The sequence below is a fragment of the Artemia franciscana genome, chromosome 12, assembly GCF_032884065.1.
Source record: "Artemia franciscana chromosome 12, ASM3288406v1, whole genome shotgun sequence".
In the NCBI taxonomy this organism is placed as follows: domain Eukaryota; kingdom Metazoa; phylum Arthropoda; class Branchiopoda; order Anostraca; family Artemiidae; genus Artemia; species Artemia franciscana.
This window is the reverse complement of record NC_088874.1, coordinates 22,734,716-22,760,449: the sequence shown is the minus strand read 5'-3', so window position 1 is coordinate 22,760,449 and position 25,734 is coordinate 22,734,716. Positions and strand designations below refer to the sequence as shown.

General features: G+C 36.2%; 2 protein-coding genes across 2 annotated transcripts in view; one reads left to right on the top strand and one right to left on the bottom strand.

Annotated features, from left to right (window-relative positions):
• The window catches only part of LOC136033866 (protein MTSS 2-like), a gene marked incomplete in the record, with an annotated part of 126,827 nt that extends 107,228 nt beyond the window's left edge, over positions 1–19,599 (bottom strand). Inside the window, 4 exon segments of the mRNA XM_065714836.1 lie at positions 2,367–2,451; positions 12,422–12,557; positions 16,678–16,918; positions 19,484–19,599. Of these exon segments, the coding sequence (XP_065570908.1) occupies positions 2,367–2,451; positions 12,422–12,557; positions 16,678–16,737 (281 nt within the window).
• The window catches only part of LOC136033871 (spermine oxidase-like), a 445,682-nt gene that overhangs the window by 311,271 nt on the left and 108,677 nt on the right, over positions 1–25,734 (top strand). The gene's annotated exons all lie outside the window — the stretch shown is intronic.

Genomic DNA, 25,734 nt, shown 5'->3' with positions numbered 1-25,734 from the left:
TGGTCAAAGCTGACTGACTGTCCCAGGCTTTGCTTGATATCATTTTAGTCCTATTCGGGTCATTGTTCGGGGTCAACGTAACAAAATACCTTAAATCGGTACTTTCTATGGCCAAATCTCTTAAGCCACTCAAAACAGGTACTAGAACTTGAAATTTCTGTCCGAATAAACCATTCTAGATAATCTAGAATCACAGGTTCAATATGATCACCATTAGAGGGGGGGGGCATCCGTGACGATCGTTCTGGGGGAAACTATGACATTCCGTCATTTGTGGATAGCAGCCTCAAGTCTGTTTTATGATTCTCAAATACATTGCACTTCACGGTATAGTTTTCATTAGAACTTGACACAGCCCTTTCTAGAGTTATGCAAATTGTTTTATGCTAATAACTTTCAATACGTAAATCTAAAATTTGTTAATTGTAATTTTGAATATATCAGCACAAAAAACAGATATATGTTTTTCTCACTGCAATTTTCACCATAGAAGATCAAACATGGAGCTTTTTTAATTTTGACCGAAAATGGTAGGAGAAAGATCGAGCCTATTTCTTGGCTTTGTGATAAGAGCGAACACATTTTCAACCGAAGGGGTTCAGAGACAAGTGAGTGCTTAGTATTAAACAAAGAGGGCCAGGGGCGAGCCAAACTCACTGCTTATGTAATTAGACTGTTTAATGACAGTTTAATGGTTTCACGTTGTCTAGGTAGTCTTATCACGCTGGTTTACTTAATGGCCGTTTGAGTTTAACACAGTTTCTGATCAGTGAATTATTTTTGAATGGCCAATCGAAGACAGTTTTTCATTCTTACGCTAAGTTGCTTATGCTGAGGAACGGATGTGTAAAACTATTTTCAACGAGACACCGTACCAGGCTAGGAAATGCCAGGGTACCAATTTAACCAAAAAAATGGAGCCATTCAAAAAATAAATAAATACATAACAAATTGTGCTCGTTTAGAGAGAGTGAATGTTTACTTGTAATTTTGAATATATGCAATGAGGACGAAAACAGATTCGGCTAATGTAGGCTATACAGTATAAATTGAACTCATTTTTTTTTTTAGATTTTTGGTTGCTACTGACATGTGTTGCTTTTTACTTACAGTTCGTACTATGAACTGTTTCATACCTTATGGAAGCTAATACATGCTCATTTGCATTTCAATCCATAATTTTTACGGAAAGACCAGGAACTGCTTAGATAAGATACATTCACAAAGAATTAAACACAACAGCACGTGAAAACTTGAGGTGGGCTGCCACCACCTTAACCCTCGGTTTTTACGTTTAAGCTGCTCTTATTTTATTGACAAAAGTTGCGGACAAATTTAAGAAAATCAAGTTCAGGAAATATCGTAAATTTAGGAAACCTTATAAATTCTGAAATTTCAAAATAGGCCAATGTCTTCAACTCTGTATGTTTTTAGGCCGAAATATCCTAATTTTTCTGCAGTATATGTTTTCGCCAAAAATTACCTGGTAAATCCTCCTGGCAGTCCTCTCATTATGCAAACAAATTAGATATTTCTCGCTCGGGATGTACGAATGGTGGCCGGCGTTTGCCCCCAGGAAAATACCCCCCCTCCATGGAAAATAAGGCTTTCAAAATTTGAGAATTTTATTCTAGTTTCGTTTCCGTAGGGGGAAGGAATTTTGGTACTTGTGTATTATACACCTCTCACTCAAATTTACGCTGTGTAAAACTCGAGAGCAAACCAGTTTCTTCGTTAGTTTCTTTTAGCTTAGCGCGAGACAAGACAAAAACAAGTGAAAAAATAGATTGGAAACATATAACTTGGGCTATATATTGGCACATAAGGAGAGGGGTTAAAGTATTTGGACAGTTTGAAGTCAGAAAACAATTCTTACTTTGTAATTTGCAGAATAACTGTCCCAACAGATTTTGCATGCAGACCCTCTATACTTTAACCCCCTCCCCCACCGTCTAACCTGCAAATATATAGCAAATTCGTTTCAAAGGTCAAATAACGTATTTTGACCTTACACTAGCCTTGTTTTTCTAATACACTTAATCTATCTAACTATGACTTAATGTAAAATTAAGACTTAGTAATGTAACTATGTAACTTAATGTAACTAATGATCATCCGACTTAATGTAACTATGATGATTATCTGACTTAGCAGGAACTTTTTATTTGTTAACTACTGAGTTTTAAAAAGTGGAAATATACCATTTTGGCATCAAAGAGCCAGCTTTTCAACCATTATTTGTCTTTCATAAAAATAGTATAAATGTAGACAAGCAAAACAAGAATTTGGAAATAAGAACAATAAGCTTGCATAAAACATATTTCTTTTAAAATACAAAAGCAAATATTGTCAAAAATCATTCCTACCTCGTAAAATTTTTGAGCCGAGTCTCGACCGCTCTTTGACGTAGACAAATCCTCGTTAAGACGGTTCCAATGTCTTTAGTTGCTCCTAAAAAAAAAAAAAAAAACATGTAGTTTTATAAGGCAAAGAAGAGGACAATAGTAGGCAATGAGTTAATAGAAAAATAAAGCTCGCAGGAAGTCCTGGTCCTTGAGCAGGGATCAGGGATCTTTTTCAACGGGGAAAGTCAAATACACCAAAATTGCTTCTTTAGGTCAAACATTCTCTAGTCCAATAGGAGGGGGGTCTTTGGATGAGTCTTGTGATATGCACCCTGTCTCCCTTTGTGCAAAAGTATAATAAAGCATCCTTCAGAACTTGCTGATATGACTTGCAACGAACTCACCTCTTGTATGGATTTATATATATGGATATGTATTATTTATGCAAAATTTAGGAATCCATCTGCATTTTTTCTCGGTCATATCAAATGGTACGACACAACGAAAAATCACAAAGGCTCAATTTTATTTAGCCTACTAAAAGGCTTTTTATCAGAAAAATATTCAGATGTCTAAAGGCGATGTTATATACAACAGGAATTGCCTGGTCTTTAATACTAACTTATTTGTACTCGTTTAAAAAATGGATTTCTGGTGTAAACAGTTTATAGTCACAAACAGTAGCACGCTGAAAGTGCTTTTTTCACATAAAGTTGGCACTTTCCGACAAAGTGAGCACGAGACTGTAATCGCTTGTACACACTCCATCTTCACCGCATATTTACCTAGTTATTATCCCGAAAGCAGACAACACGACCAGCTCAATGAACTGGTCTCTACCGTACCGTGTACAACTTAAGTTAATACATTGATGTCAGATAGAACAATAGACAAGTGAAAAACAGAGTAAACAACTGACAAGATTAAATAAAACTACTGCCACTTAAGAGGTATTTAATACTTAATCTATACTTACCGTATTACCTGCAAATAAAATGCTCAATAATTTGGCCCATCAGGCAAGTAAACTGGGAGATGGCTTCAGATCCGTCAACCCTCTATCCTGAAATCTTGAGATTTTTTTTTTATTTTCTCATGTAATTTTTTGTACTTTCTCTATAATCGACCTGCCGTTTATGTTTTTTTACGAATCTATTCCCTTCCCCGAATAAATTCCCAAGCATGAACACGTGTACAGCAGGCACGTACGCAGGAATTTATTTCGGGGAGGAGGGGCCAAAACCTTCGAAACAGCAGATATAAAGTAGGACTTTTTTATAGTAACTAAGTAAATGCAAAAAGCACGTATATCGGAAATTACAGATTAACTTTAATCAGTAGTATTGTAGCGGATGGGGGAAGGAGACTGAAACCTCAAAAGTACGTTTTAGACTCAGGTTATGTTCATAGCGATTTAGAACCAGTGACTAATCTATTATATCCCACTGAACGGGAAATTTTAGGGTTAATAGTGCAATATGGGTGCTGTGGGGATAGTTCTTCTATTGCAAAAACGTCAATTTTAATGAAAAATGAGTTTCCAAAATAGATCGATTAAAAGCTATACTTTATCCTGAAAACGCCATAATATCAAGGATAATTCTATTTTGCTGTGGAGAGCAAACTCTTTGGACAAAACAAAATAACAGTACAATCGCTAATTACTTCAAAGAGGGTAAAAAGTTAGACAGAAAATGGGTTAATAATTGGGCAGTGACTCGATCAGATAATTGCATGCTGCAAAATCCCCAAAAAAAAGCTTCATACATGTATCTAGATTTTTAAAAATTGTCCTACTTTTGCCAGAAATCCCAACAAACCATGGGGAAATTAAACATTACGAAAAATTTCGGAGGGGGGGCGGGCCCGAAGCCCCCCCCCCTGCGTACGTGCCAAGTGTACAGTACTTTTTACATTCCGAGATTGAGATTCAAAAGGTTTTACCATATATTGCTAAAATCAAAAGTAATTTAATTTACATCCAACGACGCTTACAGATGCAAACAACATAAATAGTTTGATGTTGTTATTTCCCACTGGAGGCAATAGCTTCAACTTTTGCATCCGCTAAGACCAACCCCGCCTTCAATAGTGCTTATTTCCATGAATTTTCGTTATTTTTGGCGTTCAACTGCAATTATTACTTTCTGACTGGTCTTCAAAGCTCAATAAACTGCAATTCGTCCTCTCTATAGTTGCATTTTTTATATTTCGGGGAAGGGGGGGGGGTCCTAACCTCCCAAATCCTTTTCCTTGCTGCATCCATGTCCGTTTTAGAAGCAGCATCGTGGACTTTTCAAGTAGATTTGACTTGTCAGGGAGCTTAATGGGACTTATGTGGCCAGATCAAATCAATTGATCTAACCCTAAAACCCAAGATAATTTAGAACAGACAAATCTATCACGTTATGCCAACACAGATATGTAAAACAGCTTTATAAGAGCGACAGGTGAAAAGTCAAAATTGACAATTTGCCCAAATATTATATTGAAATAGGCAATATCAAGGGTAGTCTCAGACGGACGATTAGTAAGCGAATGCCTTGAAAAGGAGGTAATCAAGAAAAAACGCACCTCTGATTTTAGAATTAGGTACACATGGAATTAGGTACTCTCATCCCCTCACCATCAAAGAAATAAGTTGAAACAACATCCCTGTTGGTTATCCAAAATGTAAACCATAAGTAAAAGTAAATTCTAACAATTAAAATAATAAAAGAGGGAAAAAAAGAAATTACTCCAAAAAGAATTGCACGAAAGCATTAAGAAAAGACATCAGCCAAAAAGTGAGTCCCGTTATCGTCACGACTTCGAAATCTTTGGACTTAAAAGTTACCGACACAACAGTTTATTTAGTCATGTTCTATTCCTTTACCTAATTATCTCCGAAAGTTATTTCAGCAACCTACTTTTTCAACAAGACTGGATGTGTGAAACGCCTTAAAACAAACAACTTACATAAAGCTGATGACGTATTAAAAGCAAATAAAGGCTGACTGGGAATAAGGGGTGCCAAACTTCCATCCCCGATTCATTACGGTGTGAAAATTTGCTTTTGTCAATGTTTTATTTAAAATGATTATAGGTTCTTCACCTCCTATGAGGGCGCTACTGGGGCCTTAATAAATATTGTAGTGTATATGTAGAAAGACCATGAACCTTGATTATTCTTAATCTTTGTTGGGGAAAAAGAATCTTAGTAGTTCTAAATGAGATGATTTTCTCTATCTTGGAAAGTGATTTTGCTAGGCGAAAGAATCTTACACGAATAAATTCAGAGCCTAGAATAAGCATTGTGAAGTAGTTTTCAACTATTTTCCTCTACATCTTCTCCCTCCAAAGAGCACTGACCTTCAAGGAATGGATAGACTTCTTGCTATAAAGGGGAAACTTTCAGTAACGTATCTCAACCACAAATAAGGCCCAAAGAAATTATTCCAAACCTTGTAATTTTTGCTATATCCTGACTTGTAATTTTTCAAAAATATCCTGATTACAGCCTAAAATCCTGCTGAAATGATTGGAACTGTATTTTCAAAACCTAGATTTAAACCAAGACTAGGGAAACAAGGTTTTATCCCAAGTTAAGACAGATAAAAGTTAAGATCTGTCTTCTATACAGTTTCCTAATCCTTAATTAAAGGGAATGAGTAGATAGGAGTTGAAAACACCTTCCTAGATGACATCATTTAGGCTTGGAATTCGGTTCTGAAGGTTTCATTCTCTTGACTCAATTAAAGAAATAGATTCTAAAGGATTGTACCATCTGTGCGTCACAATTTTTGGGGTGTTTTTCAGTCACTATTATGATAGCTTCTTGGAAAAAAACAACCTAAAATAGAATATATAACCTAATCAATGTCCTCAGTGTCCTCAATAGCAAAAAGCCTTTTGTCTGAAATTTTACCCGAATTTATAAGAGGGAAATGGGCAAATTTTAGACTTTTTCCAACCGAGCAAGACATTACTCGACCTTTAGAATCCTCTACCAACTGGGAAGTTATGTCATGTAGAACATATAAAATTTCATAGGGGAAAATAAAAATTCATAGGGGAAAATAAAAATTCATAGGGGGATAGTAAAACAGTGAAGAAGAGTTACCCTGAATTTTGATCAATTTCCAACCATTTTCAAGAAATAAAAGCAAGAATCTTATTTTTAGCCTACTAGACAATAAACAAGACAAAAAATGCCCTGGCAGCCAAAGTAGACTTCTTGGGGATCATGTGATGTCAGAATCACGTGGAAACAGAATTGTCTTTTCGACATCTTATATTTGGAGTATGTATCTCTTCTAGATTTCTAGGAAGTCATTCTGGAATGGTTAACCCAAAAATTTTGAATTCTGACCTTCCAATTCGAATTTTCGATTTTGAAAGCTTATCTTCATATAAAGCTCTTGCCAATAAACTGAATGAAGCAAATCCAGCTGCGATCCGACTCCAGGTGTTGAAAGGGAGGGAGGTTTCCTGGAACGTTGCCATTTGCACGTCTATCGGAAGAGGTCAGATTTCAGCCAAATTTGAGTGGAAGTAACAACAACTCCCAACTTCCGAATTGCGAGCGTCTGGACACAATTTAACATGTGTGTGTGGGGGGGCACAATTATTATCGTCCAACAACTACCGGAGAAGGTTGTCAGATTTCGTTTAAAATAGGTGTGAAGCAAGAGTTAGTGCCTAGTGTTTTGTGCCTTTAGAAATAAGCGCCCGATTCAACCTTCTTAAAAGAGAAAAGGGGGAGAGGACCACAACTTTTTTCATCAGGATATTAAAACATTTTGCCAGATCTCAAACCAAACTGGTTAGGAAGTAAGACGACGCGTTTTACCGGTCCTATTTAGGGAATCACACCCGCTCCCATCTCTGTGAGGAGGAGCGGTCTCTATTTCTTGTCACGACAGTATCTACCAGAAGGGTTAGTCACATCTTCAATCAAACTTTGTTTAAAGCAAGAGCGTGCGCCCCACTTGTGCCCTTTTCGAAATTCTCTTTATTCTGCCGGGATCAGGGAAAGAATGCGGTTAAATTTGCGGTCTAAAAGACTAACCTGTACATATTATGGTATTTCAACAACAATTGGTGAAAGATCAGCGCTAATTTTCCCTTTGTACTTTTAGAACCACGGACCAATCTGGCCATCATGACCTAGATTCTTAACATTACATCTAAAAGTTCGTGTTAACGAACTGTAGTAAGGAGCAACCCGGCTCAATAGTAATCACCCTCTCAATAGTAATCTACCTTTGAAAACCCTCAATTTTGATCCTCCCTAAGCACTTAAAATTTACTATTTGCAAATTCAAAAACATTCTTAAAGAGCAAGCTGAAAAATAATTGTTATGCAAAAACTATCGATACTGAAAAAATCAATGCAAAAACTATCGATGAATCTCTTATTATATATTTGATCTCATCAAACAGTTCGTGGTAACGAACCGTATTAAGGAGCCACCCGGCTCAATAGTAACCAAAACTCTAAAAAATGGGATTTTGATACCAATAGCTACACCAAAGAATTGCATATTAATGCTGATTCTAAATATATAAGTTTCATCAAGTTTAGTCTTACCCATCATAAGTTACGAGCCTGAGAAAATTTGCCTTATTTTCGAAAATAGGGGGAAACACCCCCTAAAAGTCATAGAATCTTAACGAAAATCACAACATCAGATTGAACGTATCAGAGAACCCTACTGAAGAAGTTTCAAGCTCCTATCTAGAAACATCTGGAGTTTTGTATTTTTTACCAGAATGCAGATCACGGATTCGGGTTTATTTGTTTGTTTTTTTTTTTCCAGGGGTGATTTCATCCCCTTGGTGATTAAAAGTTACTAATATTTTTACTAATAAAAAAATTCGTAAAAAATTTAAAGTTCTAGTTGCCTTTTTAAGTAAACCAAAAAATCGGAGGGCAACTAGGCTTCCTCCCCCGTTCATTTTTTTCTCAAAATCATTCGATCAAAACTATGAGAAAGCCATTTAGCCAAAAAATAAATAAATAAGCAAACTTCGTTGTAATTATACCTCTGCGGAGAGCCAAAATCAAAACATGCATTGATTCAATAACGTTCAGAAATTAAATAAAAAAAAACAATTTTTTTTTTTTACTGAAAGTAAGGAGCGACATTAAAACTTAAAACGAACAGAAATTACTTCGTATATGAAAGGGCTGCTTCCTCCTCAACGCCCCGCTCTTTACGCTAAAGTTTTTCACTATTTTAAAAAGTAGAGTTGAGAGAAAGAGTCAATTTTAGCGTGAAGAGCGGGGCGTTGATGAGGAAGCAGCCCCTTTCATATACGAAGTAATTTCTGTTCGTTTTAAGTTTTAATGTCGCTCCTTACTATCAGTTAAGAAAACTTGTTTTTTTTGTTTTGTTTTTTTATTTAATTCAAATACTAGAAGGGGTTGTCATATCTCGACAAAGCTGAGAAAGTCAGAAGCGGATGTCGTAGTTGCGCCTCGAGGATCTATATCCAATATGACCTCTGGGATAAAGAGGAAGGGGTCCTGAATTCTTTTTATCCTTACATCTTTCAGAACATTTCGACCAAACTTTGTGGGAAACATGCTTTGGTCTCTTTCCTGGGATTTTTGGGATTCTTTGTCCGACCAAACCTCCGTCCGAACCAGAAAAAAGTGAACCCAAGGCCGTATCCCCTCCCCTGAATTTTTTATCCGACTCTTAAAAACATAACAAAAGTGCATATAAGCTTTTGACGCGCTTTTCAAGGTTTTTTGTACCTCCCCATCAAGGTTTTTTGTACAATGCCCCACCAGAATCCAAGTTCAGCACAAGGACGTGGAAGGAAGAGTGTCAAAACCTACTACATCCTACTACACACCTATCCTGATTTCAAATCCCTTATAGGCTTAATTATTAGAAACGTTGGTGAAACTTTATCTACCAAGTTTGATCAATATCTAAAGGCATCGTTTAGCGTCTCGAAAGTCAATCAAATCTCTTTTAGGGACGAGCTAGATACCCATCAGATGAGCTTATTGCGTCTTGGATTAATATCTAGGGTTTTAGTTGCAACACTGGGGGATTCAAGTATAATCCAATTGATAGTCGTATGTGTTCCCTGCATTTATGATCCTCTGGTCACGGTTGCTTCAACACATCACGTAACTGATTAAGTCTGGTCAACGACAGAGTCAGGCATGGGAGTCAACAAGTTCTGAAAACCAATACTTTGCTTCACTGCTCAAATTAGAAAAAAACCTCATTTCGGCTAGATAGAGCAAATGCGACTAACCACAGATCCATCCTACAATTGGAAGGTGTCGTCCGAATATATACAAACCGACAACATGTTGGAAAAGCATAAGACAATCAGAGCTACGAAAAGCAACTATTTGATGGTAGAAGAAACTATTGGAAGAAGCGTAACTACAATAATTTCTTAAGGGCAATTTGATTATTAATTTGTTTTGCAAGGTAAGGTACCGTAAAACAAGATTTTTTTTCGAAACGAGTCAAACAGTTCGTGGTAACGAACTGTAGTAAGGAGCGACCCGGCTCAATAGTAACCAAAAGTCTAAAAAATGGAATTTTGGTACCAATAGCTACACCAAAAGAATCGCATTTTGATGCTGATTTTAAATATAGAAGTTTCATCAAGTTTAGCCTTACCCATCAAAAGTTACGAGCCTGAGAAAATTTGCGTTATTTTAGAAAATAGGGGGAAACACCCCCTAAAGGTCATACAATCTTAACAAAAATCACACCATCAGATTCAGCGTATCAGAGAACCCTACTGTAGAAGTTTCGAGCTCATATCTGCAAAAATGTGGAATTTTATATTTTTTGCCAGAAGGCAGATCACGGATGCGTGTTTTTTTTTTTTTTTTTTTTTTTTTTTCCCAGGGGTGATCGTATCGACCCAGTTGTCGTATAATGTTGCGAGAGGGCTCATTCTAACGGAAATAAAAAGTTCTAGTGCCCTTTTTAAGTGACCAAAAAATTGGAGGGCACCTAGGCCCCCTCCCACGCCAATTATTTTCCCAAAGCCAGCGGATCAAAATTCTGAGATAGCCATTTTATTCAGCGTAGTCGAAAAACCTTATAACTATGTCTTTGGTGACGATTTACTCCCTCACAGTCGCCGTGGGAGGGGTTACAAGTTCAAAACTTTGACCAGTGCTTACATATAGTAATGGTTATTGGAAAGTGTACACGCGTTTTCAGGAGGATTTTTTGGTTGGAGGCAGGGGTTGAGAAGAGGGGATATGCTGGGGGAACTTTCCATCGAGGAATTTGTCATGAGGGAAGAAAATGTCCATGAAGGGAGCGCAGGATTTACTAGCATTACTTAAAAAAACAATGAAAAAGTTTTTTTTTCAGCTGGAAGTAAGCAGCAGTATTAAAACTTAAAACGAACAGAAATTATTACCCATGTGAGGGGCTCACCTCCTCCTAATACCTCGCTCTTTACGCTAAAGTATTTTTAGTAATTTCAACTATTTATTCTGCGGCTTTTGTGATTCAGGGGTCATTCTTAATGCATTGGGACAAAATTTAAGCTTTAGTGTAAAGAGCGAGGTACTGACGAGGGGGCGATTCCCCTCATATATGTAATAAAAACATAAGAATACAAAAGTTCTTTACGTAAGCTAATTTATAAGTTACGTATATCTTTTACTTATAAAAAGATTCGTAAAAAATTAAAAGTTCAAGTTGCCTTTTTAATTAACCGAAAATCGGAGGGCAACTAGGCTTCCTCCCCCGCTCTTTTTTTCTCAAAATCATTCGATCAAACTTATGAGAAAGCCATTTAGCAAAAAAAAAAAATGCAAATTTCGTTTTAATTATTCCTCTGCGGAGAGCCAAAATCAAAACATGCATTGATTCAAAAACGTTCAGAAATTAAATAAAAAAAACATGTTTTTTAAATGAAAGTAAGGAGCGACATTAAAACTTAAAACGAACAGAAATTAGCTCGTACATGAAAGGGGCTTTTCCTTCTCAACGCCCCACTCTTTACGCTAAAGTTGTTTTTGCTGTTTTTTAAATTTAGAGTTAAGAGAAAGAGTCAAACTTTAGCGTAAAGAGCGGGGCGTTGAGAAGGAAAAGCCCCTTTCATATACGAGGTAGTTTCTGTTCGTTTTAAGTTTTAATGTCGCTCCTTACTTTCATTTAAAAAACATGTTTTTTTTATTTAATTTCTGAACGAGTTGCATTAAGATTCAAATTGAATCTATAGCTTTTTAGGGAATATAAATGGTGTGCTTTGTGTTAGGCGTTGATCCCTTTCCACTCTTTCCACTACCCCTTGTGCATATCAACAGCGCAATTTGTCCCACCATATGTATATCACACTGCCAATCTTCGTTCCATACAAGGCATGGCAACCATTGTGTATTGTCACCTTAAAGTAACGAAAGGGGGGGGGGGGGGTAAAGTAGGTTGACCTGAGCATAAATGTTCGGAAAAGGATACGAACACTAGTGACCAGCAACGATTACGAGGGCTGAGGGGTTCGTCCAATATTTTAAGCAGTGATTCCCTACCGATTTTCGGCCATGCCTCACCTAGGCATTTCTAAAATCCCGATGACCCTTCATAATATTCAAATTTTTGTTATTTAAAAATTTAAGATGTATTCACCTGAAGGAAGCTTAAAAGGCAGTTAACTTGGTGTATTTTTGGGGGGTCTTCCTTTAGGCATACTAATGAAAAATACTGTCTGAATACAACACGTTTATACAATTTATGGCATCATTACAATATTATCGTGTATCTTTTTTGCTTTTTAAACGCATGAGAATGTGACGTCGTTCAAACAAAAAATGTTTTTTTTTCACAATTAAGGCTCTAAAGTAGAGTCAGTTGCAGGGTACACGTCCTACCCATGACCCCCAAATACTGTCATGCCTCACCAATGGTGCCTGCACCCCATGTTTGAAATCACGGTTCTAGAGTGCAGCCATAGTAGCAATATGAAAAAAGCAGAAGAAGAAAAAAGCAATTCGTATTACAGAAAAAAACATAGGCCTGCAATATGATTGCAATGTGATAAGCCTGCAATATAATTTAACAATTTACTACGCAAAGATTTTAAAATTAAATTACCTCGAGAATTAGTGGCCGCATCAGCTATCTTCTGAAAAGCATCCAGAAATACAGCAATTGCTGCCAGAGTTGACCTTAGACTTGTATGCAATTTTGAAGTCTTTGCCAAAAAATCCTCCCAAATTGGTATGTTGTTCTAAAAAGAAAATTACAAATTAGTGAAAAATATGCTAAATGTATAGTATGTCCTAGGTGTACCCCCATCGTAATTTATCTTACATCCCTAATGTTGATAATTGCTTTCCATTGTACCACCAGATTTTAAAGGGGACAAAGGGAAAGGAGGTTAGAATATTGATTGATATATACATAATCACTTGTGTGTTGTTGTTTTTTCTCGACAAATTCCGTTAAAAGTGATTCCAAACTCTATCCAATCCATGACAGAGTGGGGGAAGGGGTATTCCCAGGGCAGTCAAAAGATTGGAATAAATTCAGGAGAAAACTTGGTCCTAACCCTGGTGTGAAGGTTACCCCTTTACTTGGGTGCTCAAAACAAACAAATGCAACAGATTATTTGATGGCATTTCAGCTAACAATACCTACGTAGCTACAAACAATGGCCTAGTCAGAACCAAAGAGCTTGAATTAGGCAGAGAGGACATGCAAAGTCATATCCATTGAAATGTAGGGATCAAACTAAAAGTAAAAGCGCAAAACGTCGATCAGCGGGGATTCGCTTTGCCCTGTATGATATCTATAGTCCGGTTTTTGCTGTTTCTCAAACTGAAGCAAAACAATGTGATTTAGCCATACTTTTTTTTTACCTGACTTTAATTTTAGACTAGATAGCACACTGGAACTTCAGTATGTTTCTCCTTATTTTTTCTGTCCCGGTAGTACTATAAGAAGTATTTGAGCCCTTCGTTAAAAAAGTGAATAAAATTTTATATAGCCAAGACTGTATCTGGGGTAGGGGGTTTGAACAATTTGAAAATTTGTCAGACTCGTAGAAACCTAACAAAAATGAATTTAAACAAATTTTTGATGCGTTTTTTGAAGTTTTTGTAAAAAAACGAAAAAAAATCCTTTTCTACCGCCCCCCAAAAAAAACTATATATTTCCATATATTCTGTCACTTGTCTTTGTCTTGTCTCGCGCTAAGCTGAAAGAAACTAACAAAGAAACCCGTTTTGTTCTCAAGTTTTACACAACGTAAACTTGAGTGAGTGGCGCACAATACACAAGTAACAAAATTCCTTCTGCCTACGTAAATAAAAAAACTTAGATAAAATTCTCAAATTCGAAAAGCCTTATTTCCCACAGGGGGGGGGGATATTTACCAGTGAGCAGTTTCTGCGGGGGGGTATTTCCACAAGGGGGTACTTCCATAGGGTCATTTGTAAATAAACTCAGAGGGAGCCAAATTCACAAGACACTGAAGAACATCATACTTTACATAAATTTGCCTCGGTGGCATTTAAATAAAAGGTGAACACACAAATCAACGACCATCATTTAAACCCCCATAACTCGACCACCAAACAACTTGACCATCCTCAGTTTGACTACCACAAAACTCAACTACCTTGAATTCAACCACTATGAACGCGACCGCCCTAAATTCAACTACCAAACAACAAAACCACGCATAGGTCAACCATCACATAATTCAGAGCAGCTCCAATTCAGATCTGTTGATCAATCACCAAAGACTGGTGACTATTCATAACCAGATGATCCGATTAGTGTGAGGACTTCTCAAAGAAATTTCAACATTAAAAAAGCAGCAACCACTTCCTCTGTTTCAACTTGAAACCTTTTGGGAGAACAGCTTCAAATTAAAAATGAGGACGTACTTGTAAGAACAACTACAAAGGGTGCCTTAGAAGATCTCATTCGTCAAGAAAGACGAAAAAAACAATTATAATAATCGAAAACCCACGTCAATGGCATTTGAAAGCCCCAGATTTGTACCAAGATCTTGTCCTTTATGATTCCTAAAAGAATATTGGCTTTAGGCCAGAGATATGTTGCAGCGCCTTGAGAGATCAGAGCTATTTTTAGATGACAGTACATTCAAGGTTATGCCCTGGCTTTTTTCAGCTATATACAATACATGCAAAGGCTTGTATTTCAGAAAGCACACACCAAGGCATGCACACAAACACTTAAGACTTGGTGCCAAGAGCCAATTCCACTATAATTCTGACAAAAAAGCTGTTATAAGTGCTTTTCGAGTTGAGTTTTCAAATTCTATGCTATCAGGATGTTTTTTTCCCGTTTCACCGTTTATCAACAGAAAAGCTCAATTGCTGGACCTCAAGCAAGAGTTCAAAAATGAGCCCAATTTTAACATCCTTGCCAAAGGTATTGCAGCCTTATATTTTGTTCCATTACAAGATACTGCAAGAGTGTTTGATGAACTCTGTGGTCATTTCCCCCACGATGATAAATAAGAACCTCTCTTGAGTTACTTTGTTGATACCTACGTATGTGGCATTCAATTGTCAAACAAACGGGTTGCAATGCAAAGATTTTTATCAGTCTTCTCGAATCACACTGAAAGTGCATTAAATTGTGTGGCAAAAACAGCGAACACAGAGGGCTTCCTCAATGTACTTAATGGTAAGTTCATCTGTGCTCAACCAAGTCTTTTTCGAGCTCTTTGATGGACTAAAGCGTGACATTACAGTTCAACGTCTGGTGGCATCACAGGCTGCTCAATAACAGGTTCAGAAAATTTCAAAATGTGAAATACTTGCTCAAAGACTTCCAATACACGTCCAAACATACCCTCCGGAACAAAACAAAATGAGATACCTGAAAGCAACTGCTCATGTGCAATGGTAAAAAGATGATTTGAATGTGAAATTACCCAAAAGACATGTTTTTTCCATTAATTTTCCCAGATTCCCCCAAGAAGAATATTGTAGACTTTAGGAATATATCAACCTTTTCTTCCAGTGTTTGTGTGTCCCCAGTGATTGGGGTCATATCAAAGCTTAAGTAAATTTATAAGATAAAAACATTTACAGTTGATTATGATTTTATAAAAAAAATATAAAAGAACAGAAAAACAAATACAAATTACCCAAATGCACTTTGATCTGTTGAGTCGAGTTTCTTCCTCTCTTTGAGTTGTGTTTTCTGAAGAATGGCAATTACAATTACAATTTTTCGTTTTTTGCTGCTTTTTTAAAACATATTCAAAAAAATCATCAAAAGACAAAAAATCAAAACAGACTTGAGTTATGCAGTGGTTGAGTTGATGGTGGTTAAGTTATGGTGTGGTTAAACTATGCAGTGGTTGAGTTATTGGTGGTTGAAAGTAAGGTAGTTGATTTGTTTGGTGGTTGGGTTGATGGCGGTTAGGTTATATGGTGGCTGAACTAAGCAGTGGTTGCGTGGATGGTCTGTGAGTTGTTTGGTGATTGAATGTATGGTAGTTAAGCTGTTTAGTGATTGAATTTAAGGTAGTTGAGCTGAAGATGGTTGAGTTATGTGGAAGCCGAAATAGAATACAATCTTCAACAAAAACAGCATTTTTGGTAGGTCTGAACAAGCCCTCAAAGTGGCAGTAGATCAGAATACATTAAAAACAGAATTCACATATACATAGCTCCCATACTTGGGAAGGTATCTAAATTCTTTTCATCTGGAGATCTAGCAGGAGAGGTTATCACGTCTTTATCAAACTTGTTTAGAAGTAAGAGTAAGTGTATTTGTTGTGTCTACTAGGGTTTTACACCTGGACCAACCTATGTGGTGGAAGTGCGTCCCTAAAACTTTACCCTCAAGACGTTTACAATAAGGGTTTATCAGATTTCAAAGAAACTTAGAAATAAGTAACCAGGGCCTAGTGTTCTATCAACATTTTTCATGAATTGACACTTTATCTGACTTTCTATGGGAAAGAAAGGGGATGGGTCTCTATAGTATTGCCATCAGAATATATAGGAAAACTATTGGTACCAACTATTGGTGCAAAAGGTCTAGTTTCTTTTTGCAATTGGCAAGAACAACAAAGCTAATTTCACATTTCCATCTAAGAACTAAGATCTGGGTGCAAAAATCTAAGAATCAAAGTTTAGTATTCTACTACAGAATTACAGTTTTAGTAGTTTCATGACGCAGAGACACAGCTGACAGGGACTCCTAAAAAAGGTAATATGTCACTGTCATAATCATTTAATGATTAACAGCAATGAAAAACAGGGATTCCTAAAAACGGTAATATGTCACCGTCACAATCATTTAATGATTAACAGCAACGAAAAACAGGGATAGTACTGATAAAAAGAACAATGACTTACTTTTAAATCAGAAACAATTTGCTGGAATAGTCCACCCAGTATATTAATTTCTCCTTCCATTTTATCCACTTGAAAGCACTTATTTGAAAAGTGGATACAACACTTTAAGGATCATTATTCACAATCTTGGACTTTCAATTGACATCTCCAAGTTTTTTTTTCACTTCATAGCTTTTTCAAACAGAAATAGATTACCACTAATTTAAACTTTAATTTTTCACAAAATAGCCAAGTTTTCAACCTGAAAAAGAGTGAAATTAGTAGAAGTTCATAATTAGTAAAAGTCACTGGATCCCTAAAAGCAAACTGGACATGCAGTTTGGGTTTTTCGCAACTTGATGTATTAACTAATAATGTATGGACTAAGATTAATTATAGAAAATAACTACAAAATTTACATTGTGTATACAGCCTGCTATTTACCATGATCAGTCACATTTTTACCTGCATGAGTTTTGTTAAGAAATTTGTACTCCATTTTCATTTTTTCTGTGAAAGCACCACAATGTTTTGTCTAAATTGAGATAAGATCAATTGTTATTTCAACTAATCAAACATGAGATTTCTCAAGAATAAGAAACCAACAGCATTACTGCTGCAGGGGTATCAAGTTGAACATTCTATAACAGTTTTTGTTTATAGTATATTTCCAGTATAAAATGTTTCCATTGGAATCATCAACTGCTAAGTAGCTCCACCAGTACAATTTAACATTTATAAATCTCTTTGAAAAATTTACTGATGAAAAAATTTTTTATAGAAAATAAGGCAGGTTGGAAGAAGACATGCTGATGGAGCTTATATTGTAGCTGATGGAGGTAGAAACAAATCTCTTGATTTTTTTATAAAGATTTATTTTTCTATAGAAGATGCAGAAACATTCTGCATGCAAAATTTAGTCAAATTTGTTTCTGTAGGTTGTTAAAATATAAAATAAGGCCTTTGTAGAAAATAACTGTTGTCCAAATCCTCAACCAAAATTTTCTCGAGTCCTTTTTTGCTGAATTATCACCTTTTTGTTAGAACTGTGATATTAAACTTACAGATCAAAACCTGTAATAGCCAAACAGCATTTAAACCTACATGAACAGTTATATTGTGCTGTCAATTTCTTATTTCTCTATATTTTCAGCCAATCTAAGGCTAAACAGAAAGCAGGTTGTCCACATATGGGCCAGAAGAACGTCATAAAAGAAGATTTAAGGGGAATGGGAGCTTCCTGGGAGGGTGTAAAGAGGGAGGATTTTAACAGATTGGGATGGAGGAGGAGCGTGCATAGCTGTGTTGGCCACAGGCAGCTTGGTGCTGCAGTGAGGTGTTTTTAGTAGTAGTAGTAAAACCAGACTAAATATTCCAAGGGCTCAAACTTCTTTTGTCAGGATGTTTACTTTAATTGCACAAGAATAGAAAACAGTAATACAACCAACTAAAAAACAAGAATCAATGGATGTACATACAGTATGTTTTTTCCCTCCTTCAGAAGAGATTACCTGATTTGACTACTTACATCACTATAAATCCATCTCAAAACCCTTTTAAAACTGAACAGCAACTCTGTGATCACAAATGCCAAACCGTTTCTGCTCAATATCCATATCTGATACAACCTTAGATCAAGTTTAGTCAATTGATTAACGTCAAGATAAATGGACATTAAGAGTCACTAGATGACATTGGTTTGAACAAATGTAGTAAGTTTATATACAGGGCATTGACATAAAGAGGGTTGGGATCCATTTGCAGCCTTTAAAAAAAATTGCAATCATTCTTATCTGAAAAAAAGTAAATTCTTGAAGAAATAAATAAAATATTTAAACAAATAATTATCAACAATAAAATATACTTTATAAGTGCTTTAATCATCAATAATTGATGCTGACTAAATAAAGAATAACTTTTTCATAATGTTAAATATTTAAAAATTCAGGGTCAATAAACAACCTCAGAATGATCCTGCCTTGACAGAAGTGTGACATACCTACACATGCAACTTTTAGAGGACCAAGGGGAGGGGGGTGGTTAGGCCAAACAATTGTACCTGAGGCCCTCTAGCCATCTAGAGGGCAAACACTTAGGCTTCTAATGGTAGTGTTTGGTAAAAAATAAAAAAAAACATTGTTTAATCATAATCAAGTTTAAGCTCAGCTGCATAGTCTAATTAGCTCAGCTGCATAGGACAAGTCAATGAATAGAAATTTCAATAAAGAAATGCAAATTTCTAGATTAGGGGCTTTTGGGTATGCAATCTCAGAAAGCACCTGTTGAATGAAGGCCAGGATTTAGGAATAGACCCAGTAGGGTCAGGCCTAGGGGTACACAATGCCAAGGGGCTCAAAAAAAACAATCACCTTTTTTTCTTAACAAACTGGATTGATGTGATTTATTGTCAAAATTCCAGGTACACTCTGTTGCTCAAGTGCATCTTCAGAAAAAAGTGATTCTTCAGAAAAGTGAAAAAAGGAATTCCATAGCCACTTATAAACCTTCAGATACCTCCAAAGAATGGAAGCTGAGAGTTCAGTATCAGCTCTCTCTTGCATTACTTTTGGCTCACCACTCATCAGTTGCCTTTTGTTCAGGGCTTCCACTATCCCCAAATTTATACGGATTTCCCTGTAAATCTCTGTGTCTCCCAAAAAAAAAACCAATCGCGTGGGCCTAGAGGCACCAAAATAGCCTACTCAATCCTAGAGGCACTGAAGATTCCTGTAAGCTTCATAAATCTGAATCAACTAGCCTACTTTCAAAGAAAGCCAATATCCCCTTATCTGGATTTTAACCCATTAATACTCAAAATATAACTTACTTGTTGAAAACTTCAGGTATTATATCAAGAAAATATCCTAAACTTTTCTTTGTTTTCAAGATCCATTTCAGTCAACAACTAACATGCACTAAACTGTATAGAGTAGTGCCATACTCTCAGGAGATAAGCTTAATAAAAGCGATAATAGATAGCAGAGCGGCTCTATTGCATTTATGCTCGGTCCTCACAAAGTAGAAGAACGTCTTTACTTATGATGCAAAACTATCTTGATCTGGTTCTAGGATGAACCTGAACATATGCAGCATCTTGTCTAGGGGGAGGGAGGGTAGAAGAGTCTTTGAAAGTGGAGTGGGGGGGGCTGATGTCCTACCATCTATTCATAAAACCTCATTTTGCCACAAAGTTATATCTTACTTTTTTAAATCCCCAGTAGAAATATCATCAATTAATTCTAACTATAATCTTGTTGGATTAGAGCCAAATCTTTCCAGGATACTATGGGTGATCTTTTCTTGCTTGTCTTTCGCTTCGTCCCAATGTATACTAATCACCGATAGACCTGTGTAAAGGAAGAAAAAACAACATGTAAGAAGAAAAATAGTGTGATTATTTATATTCTATGATGATGGTTAACAGAATTGGCGGTAAGTTCCATCAAAGATAGAAATATGTGGAACACCTGAAAAACCTTGGATTATGTCTTAAAAATATCAAAAGTGACCCCCCTGTATATATATATACAAAGCAAATTCCTAATTCATGTTTTGGACGAGGCTAAAAATCTACATGTGAAAGTAAATATAGCTAAATCAAATATAATAGCGATAAACTTTTAAAAATTTACTCCGGCTTTTCTAGACCCTATCCCACCAGAAAATTCAGGGAAACATTTAATTTTTTCACGCAATTCTTTTTTATCTATCAATATTTTCGATTATTTCTCATATTCTCAATGATTTTTACTTGTATTATGTTTTGATTCTAACTGTTTTGATTTTTATGCTATCTGACTTTGAATGAGAATTCGGCTATATTTCTTAGCTTGTAAAAGTAATTTTTCGACAAAGTCTTATGTGATCCAATTAATTTGTAGGTTTTCTTGTCCTTTGTCAGGACTATTCCCTTTTAAAGGAAGATCTTGCCAAGGGTCTAAGGCACATTGAAAAGGGGTTCTTTCACAATAATAAATATTTCATTGTAATTAGCTGAGAATCTATCTCCCGTCTTCATCTTCTAAGCCAGGTCTTGACCCTCCAAATTCTGCTGAACTACTACTCTATGTCAGCGGTGATGGCGGAACGGATATTAGAATGATTAGGTCTTTTTTTTTAAATTTCTTGTTAGTACATGTTTGTTTCTTTAAACGAGGTTAAGATATTTAATGTCGTCAGTTGAGGATCGGTCACATTTTTTTTTTTCAATAGGTTGTATCATAGATCAAGTTCAGCCTCGTCTAGGTGGTAACATTATGCAAATGTCATGGCTTTAATTAATACTGTTTAACTTCCACATAATCATCTTTAAGAGGTACTAATTATGGCAAAGAAAAAGTCTTAGCGTGTTCTTGAAAAAACAGTAGATTAATCGAGGACAGATCGGCGTCTAAGTAGAAATTCATCAAAGAAGATTCCAAAAAACTTATTCAGTGCCTGTTGGATGATTTCCTGTATGATATTGTTTCCCTGTTTGTCAAGGGACTGATAATGTGATTAACGTGAACTCAACAGCCTGTTTAGATTCATTCAAAGTTTCATTCACAGTTTCATCAGCAGTTGGTGATCATTGGAAATAATGTTAATGATTCTTGAGATGTGTTTAGTCGTGCTACTCATGTCCATATATTTTGAATGTAGCGAATATGCCACAGGCTCCAAAATTGCAGAGAATTTTGCAATAGTTTTCACAGTAATTATGGAAACGGGTCTTGTAACCGTAACATACAGTTGAAAAGCTAAATTTTTTGTCCCTTGGTTACCTTCAATAGATAGTTTTTCTAATCCTTCGACAGTTTCAAAAAATTTTTGATCAAAACGTTTGATAGCTCTGTACTTCTTGTCTCACCTCATCTCACGAGTTTTGCTAAGGTCAGCACTGCGTGTCTTCTTGTTATAGATTGTCGGAAAGAAATTATGACATCCTCGGCTGTGAAAACAGCCTTTCTGACTCCATGTACTTTACTGACATCATTAACCAGCCATGGTTAGTTCAGTGAATAAAAAGGGCATTCTTATATTTTTTCCTCATAATAGCTTGACCGCCACCTTCCTTTCTACCATTTCTGCATCCATCAAATCATAGACCAATACGTTTCTCGATTTCTAATCCGTTGTAGTTGAGGAAGGTCCTTTACTATTGTTGCAGTGTCTTTGACTTGAAGTAGACTGAAACCAGCAAATTCTTCCATGACAAGGTTGAGTAAATCATTGTTGGGTAATATTCTCAAGTTGATTTAATCAATGAGTTTCTTTGTGAATTTTTTTCCTCTTAGGGGTAAATATTGTGTACCACAAAAAAAAAATTATAGAAATAACTTTTCAAGTTGCTTCACTATTTCCAGGAATCTTCCTCTGATAAGAATTTTGCCACTATATGTCTACTGGAACAGTTTCCGGGAATGTTTGACTGACAGCTGTTGCCGCACCAGACATTTCAAAATTCGTTTCAGCTATGGGTGACTTTTTTTAAAGTTACGGGTGAAAAGTAATTTTATCCAAATTAAGTTATTTATATCAATATCTAGTGTAAGATGGATGGAGAAGTCATAATAACTAGTGCTAGTTGGATCTTCTAGGGGGGCAGCTGTTCCTTCCTTCTGTGTACACCTATGAGGAGGAGCCAGATTTTAAATTGCTTTCAATTGATACTTTTTAATAGGATGGAGATATTTTACAAAGAATCCTGTTTTTTTTTTGTTTTTTTTTTGGCTGCTCGGATGGAAAAATGTTGATAACAGGTTTAAACATATGCTTCTGCTCTAAAAATACACATATACATCCTCAGAATTTCTCATTCAGCTTAGTAAGATATTATTCAATACAGTTTTTTTTCTATAAATTTGTCAGTTTATATGGATTATGACTTAACAGATATCATTTGAAGAAAAAAAAACCTTAAAAAACCCTGCTGAGCTACAAACCGGGAGTACGAGCAAAGTCTAAATCTAGATTATCTTTGAATATAACTTGCCTTTTTTTCTTTTTTAGTCCAGTGTGTCGTTTTTCCTGGATTGTTAATTTTTCTTTTCAGAAACGTTTGTACTACTACTACTAATAACTCACTGCAGCACCAAGCCGCCTGAGGCCGACATAGCTACGCACACTCTCCCTCCAACCTAATCTAATCAAGACCTCCCTCTTTACACCCTCCCAGGAAGTTCCCATCTCCTTTAAATCTTTGTTTATGACATCCTCCCAACCCAGAAGAGGACGAACTGTTTTCCGTGTGGCCCCAGACGGTTGGCCAAAAAAGACAATCTTCGGCAATCTGTCATCCTTCATCTGCAGAATGTGGCCTAGCCAACGTCACATTTTCATCTTCACTTACTCCTAGCCTTAGTGACTTAGTTTTCTTCACATTAATTTTCAAACCTATTCTAGCAACCAAAACTCGCAAAACCTCTAAAAATTTATTCATTTTGCTCACACTTTCATCTAATATGCTTAAATCATCAGCATAATCTAAGTCCATGAGCGTTATTCCTCCCCATTTGATCCCGGTGGTCTCCAATTGCCTTTCCTGTGCTCCTTAAGACGAAGTCCATCAAAATGATCCACATAAAGGGGGATAGACCACAACCCTGCTTAACTCCTGATTTAATACAAAGCCAGTTGCTAACCTCATTTCCTAACTTTACTGCAGCAGAATTATTCTCGTACATAGCACAAATCACTTTAATGTATTTTTCTGGTATACCATATAAGGATAAGACCTTAGCTAACGCTCTTTTATCAACAGAATCGAAAGCTTGCTCATAATTGATAAAACTGAGGACCAAAGGTTTTTTGACAACGAAGGGACTTCTCATTTATTAACCTCAGAGTGAAAAATTGATCGACACATCCTTTACCTTTTCTAAAATTGTACTGTTCTTCCCTTAAAAGTTTGTCTACAGCATCTTTGTCTCAGCATCTACAGCATCATACAAAAAGTATAATATTGGTAAGTAATTTGCTACCTACAGAGACCAGACTAATGCCTCGATAATTACGACACTCACTCTTGTCACCTTTCTTATACAGTGGTTTAATCAAGGTTTTCATAAAATCATTAAGTACGTCCCCTTTTTCGAAAATCATATCTTAATCTTCAGTACCTTATTTCTAACCTCTGAGCCACCATTTTTAAGAAACTCATTTATCACACTATCAGCACCTGGAGCCTTATTATTTTTTTTATCCTTTAGTACTTTCGCTAATTCTTCCTGACAAAACAAATCTTCCTTCACATCCCAGGTATCACAAACTTTCGCTAATTCTTCCTCACAAAACAAATCTTCCTTCACATCCCAGGTATCACAAACTTTTTCATTTTCATCTACATCTTTTCCTGCAACTGTATCTCGGTTTAGCACATTCTCAAAATGTTCCGTCCATCGTTCTTTAACTTTTTCTTTATCACTAATTGTGGCCCCATTCCTATTTTTAACTGAGACTAGTCCGGATTGACTAATCCCTGTCAATGACTACTCAAAGAAACATTTATGACACCCATTTTTTAATATTTTTTTTTATAATAGTTTTTCATCTTAGAACCAGCCTTATTTGCATTGACAATCAAAAGCTCATGCAATTATAGCTTAGCTAGTAAAATAAACAATTTCACTTAGAAGCCTAGATAAATCTTTTATTTCATTTTCTCATAAGGCCTAGAACTCATTAAGATCCACTTGATCGGTCAGTACTAGGAGTATTTGTGCAACAAAATAGCAGTGTCTCTTACACTGGTGGGCTAGCTTTCCTCGCAACTGCCCTCGAACGCTTAATCGTCGACTGCAATGTACCCAAGGCTGAATGTATCATTGACCGCAAGAAATTAATCAAAGTGTTGAAATACAAGGAACTACCAGCAGCAATAACATTTTTAATGGACTCAGTGTAAATACGACCATACAAAAAGTACACAAAGCACAGGCAAACAGTCCAAAACTATTAGCCAATGGGCTCGTTTTTTATGACCACTGTTAAGAAAATCACAAAAATAAGATAACTTTCCTATTTAAAATAACGACGCTTGTAAAAACTAGTTCCATATCATCACTTTTTTCCTAGGCCAAAAATATCTACAAATGAAAAAGGCTGTGTGTGAAATCCTGTTCTGTCAAATAAATGGACACTCTACACAGACTTTTTTTTAGGTCATTCACTAGTTTTCCTACTATGGAATAGTTTGGTTGCCTAAGCTTGAGGCAACACATTGCCTAAACATTTATGGAAAAGAACGTTTTTTTTTCCGATCCCAGGCATTTTTAAATCAAATTCTTTGATTCCAAAAAAGGTCACGGAACTGACGATGTGCTAAATCTTGTTTTCTCTTGCCATAATTTTTAAAAACGAAAATACAGTAAAGAAGAACTCTCATAAATTATTCACAACTTTAAAATTTACAAATAACGCCACAAAACAAATAAATTAGGGATCTAGAAAGTATATTCAGTGTTAATTCAAACGGGTTAAAAAAAAAACTATAAGACATAATCACACTCCTCAGACTTGCTGTATTTTGCAAAGGAGCGAAGCCTTATTTATACCTCACATTTTCGGAGACTATCGGTTGTAGTTCGGGAACAGGTCCTGCCCTTGGGCGAGGGACTCTATGCATGAAGGAACAATAGAAGAAGGAGGGGTATTTTGGTAAATAGGGTGTTTGATAAGGGGTAGTCCAAAGTATTGAATAGATTCTAACTCAGGCCAGATAAGTTATCAACTTTGAACTCCCCCATTAACCCTAGATAAGAAGCCTTGAGTTTCCTACCTGCAATTACTAAGGCTGTATACTGAATACTATCCAACCAGTCAGAATCCCAGGATGTCAGGCCGAATTGTAATACCGGGCGGCCGTACTCTAAATAGGGGTGTTTTAGAGTTTTATAGACATGGAGCCCAAAAACCTATCATCACAGTCAACTCGATCGCGTCAGCTTAGCCAAGAACACCTTTTATCCCGTGAACTTTCCGCATTTGTGTCTCTATAGAAGAAATGACTATAGAGAGCTGAGGATGGGCTCACTTGACCGAACTTCTGAGTTCTGGTATCCTTTCTAAGGGCTGAATTCGGTCAAAAATCAACTAGGA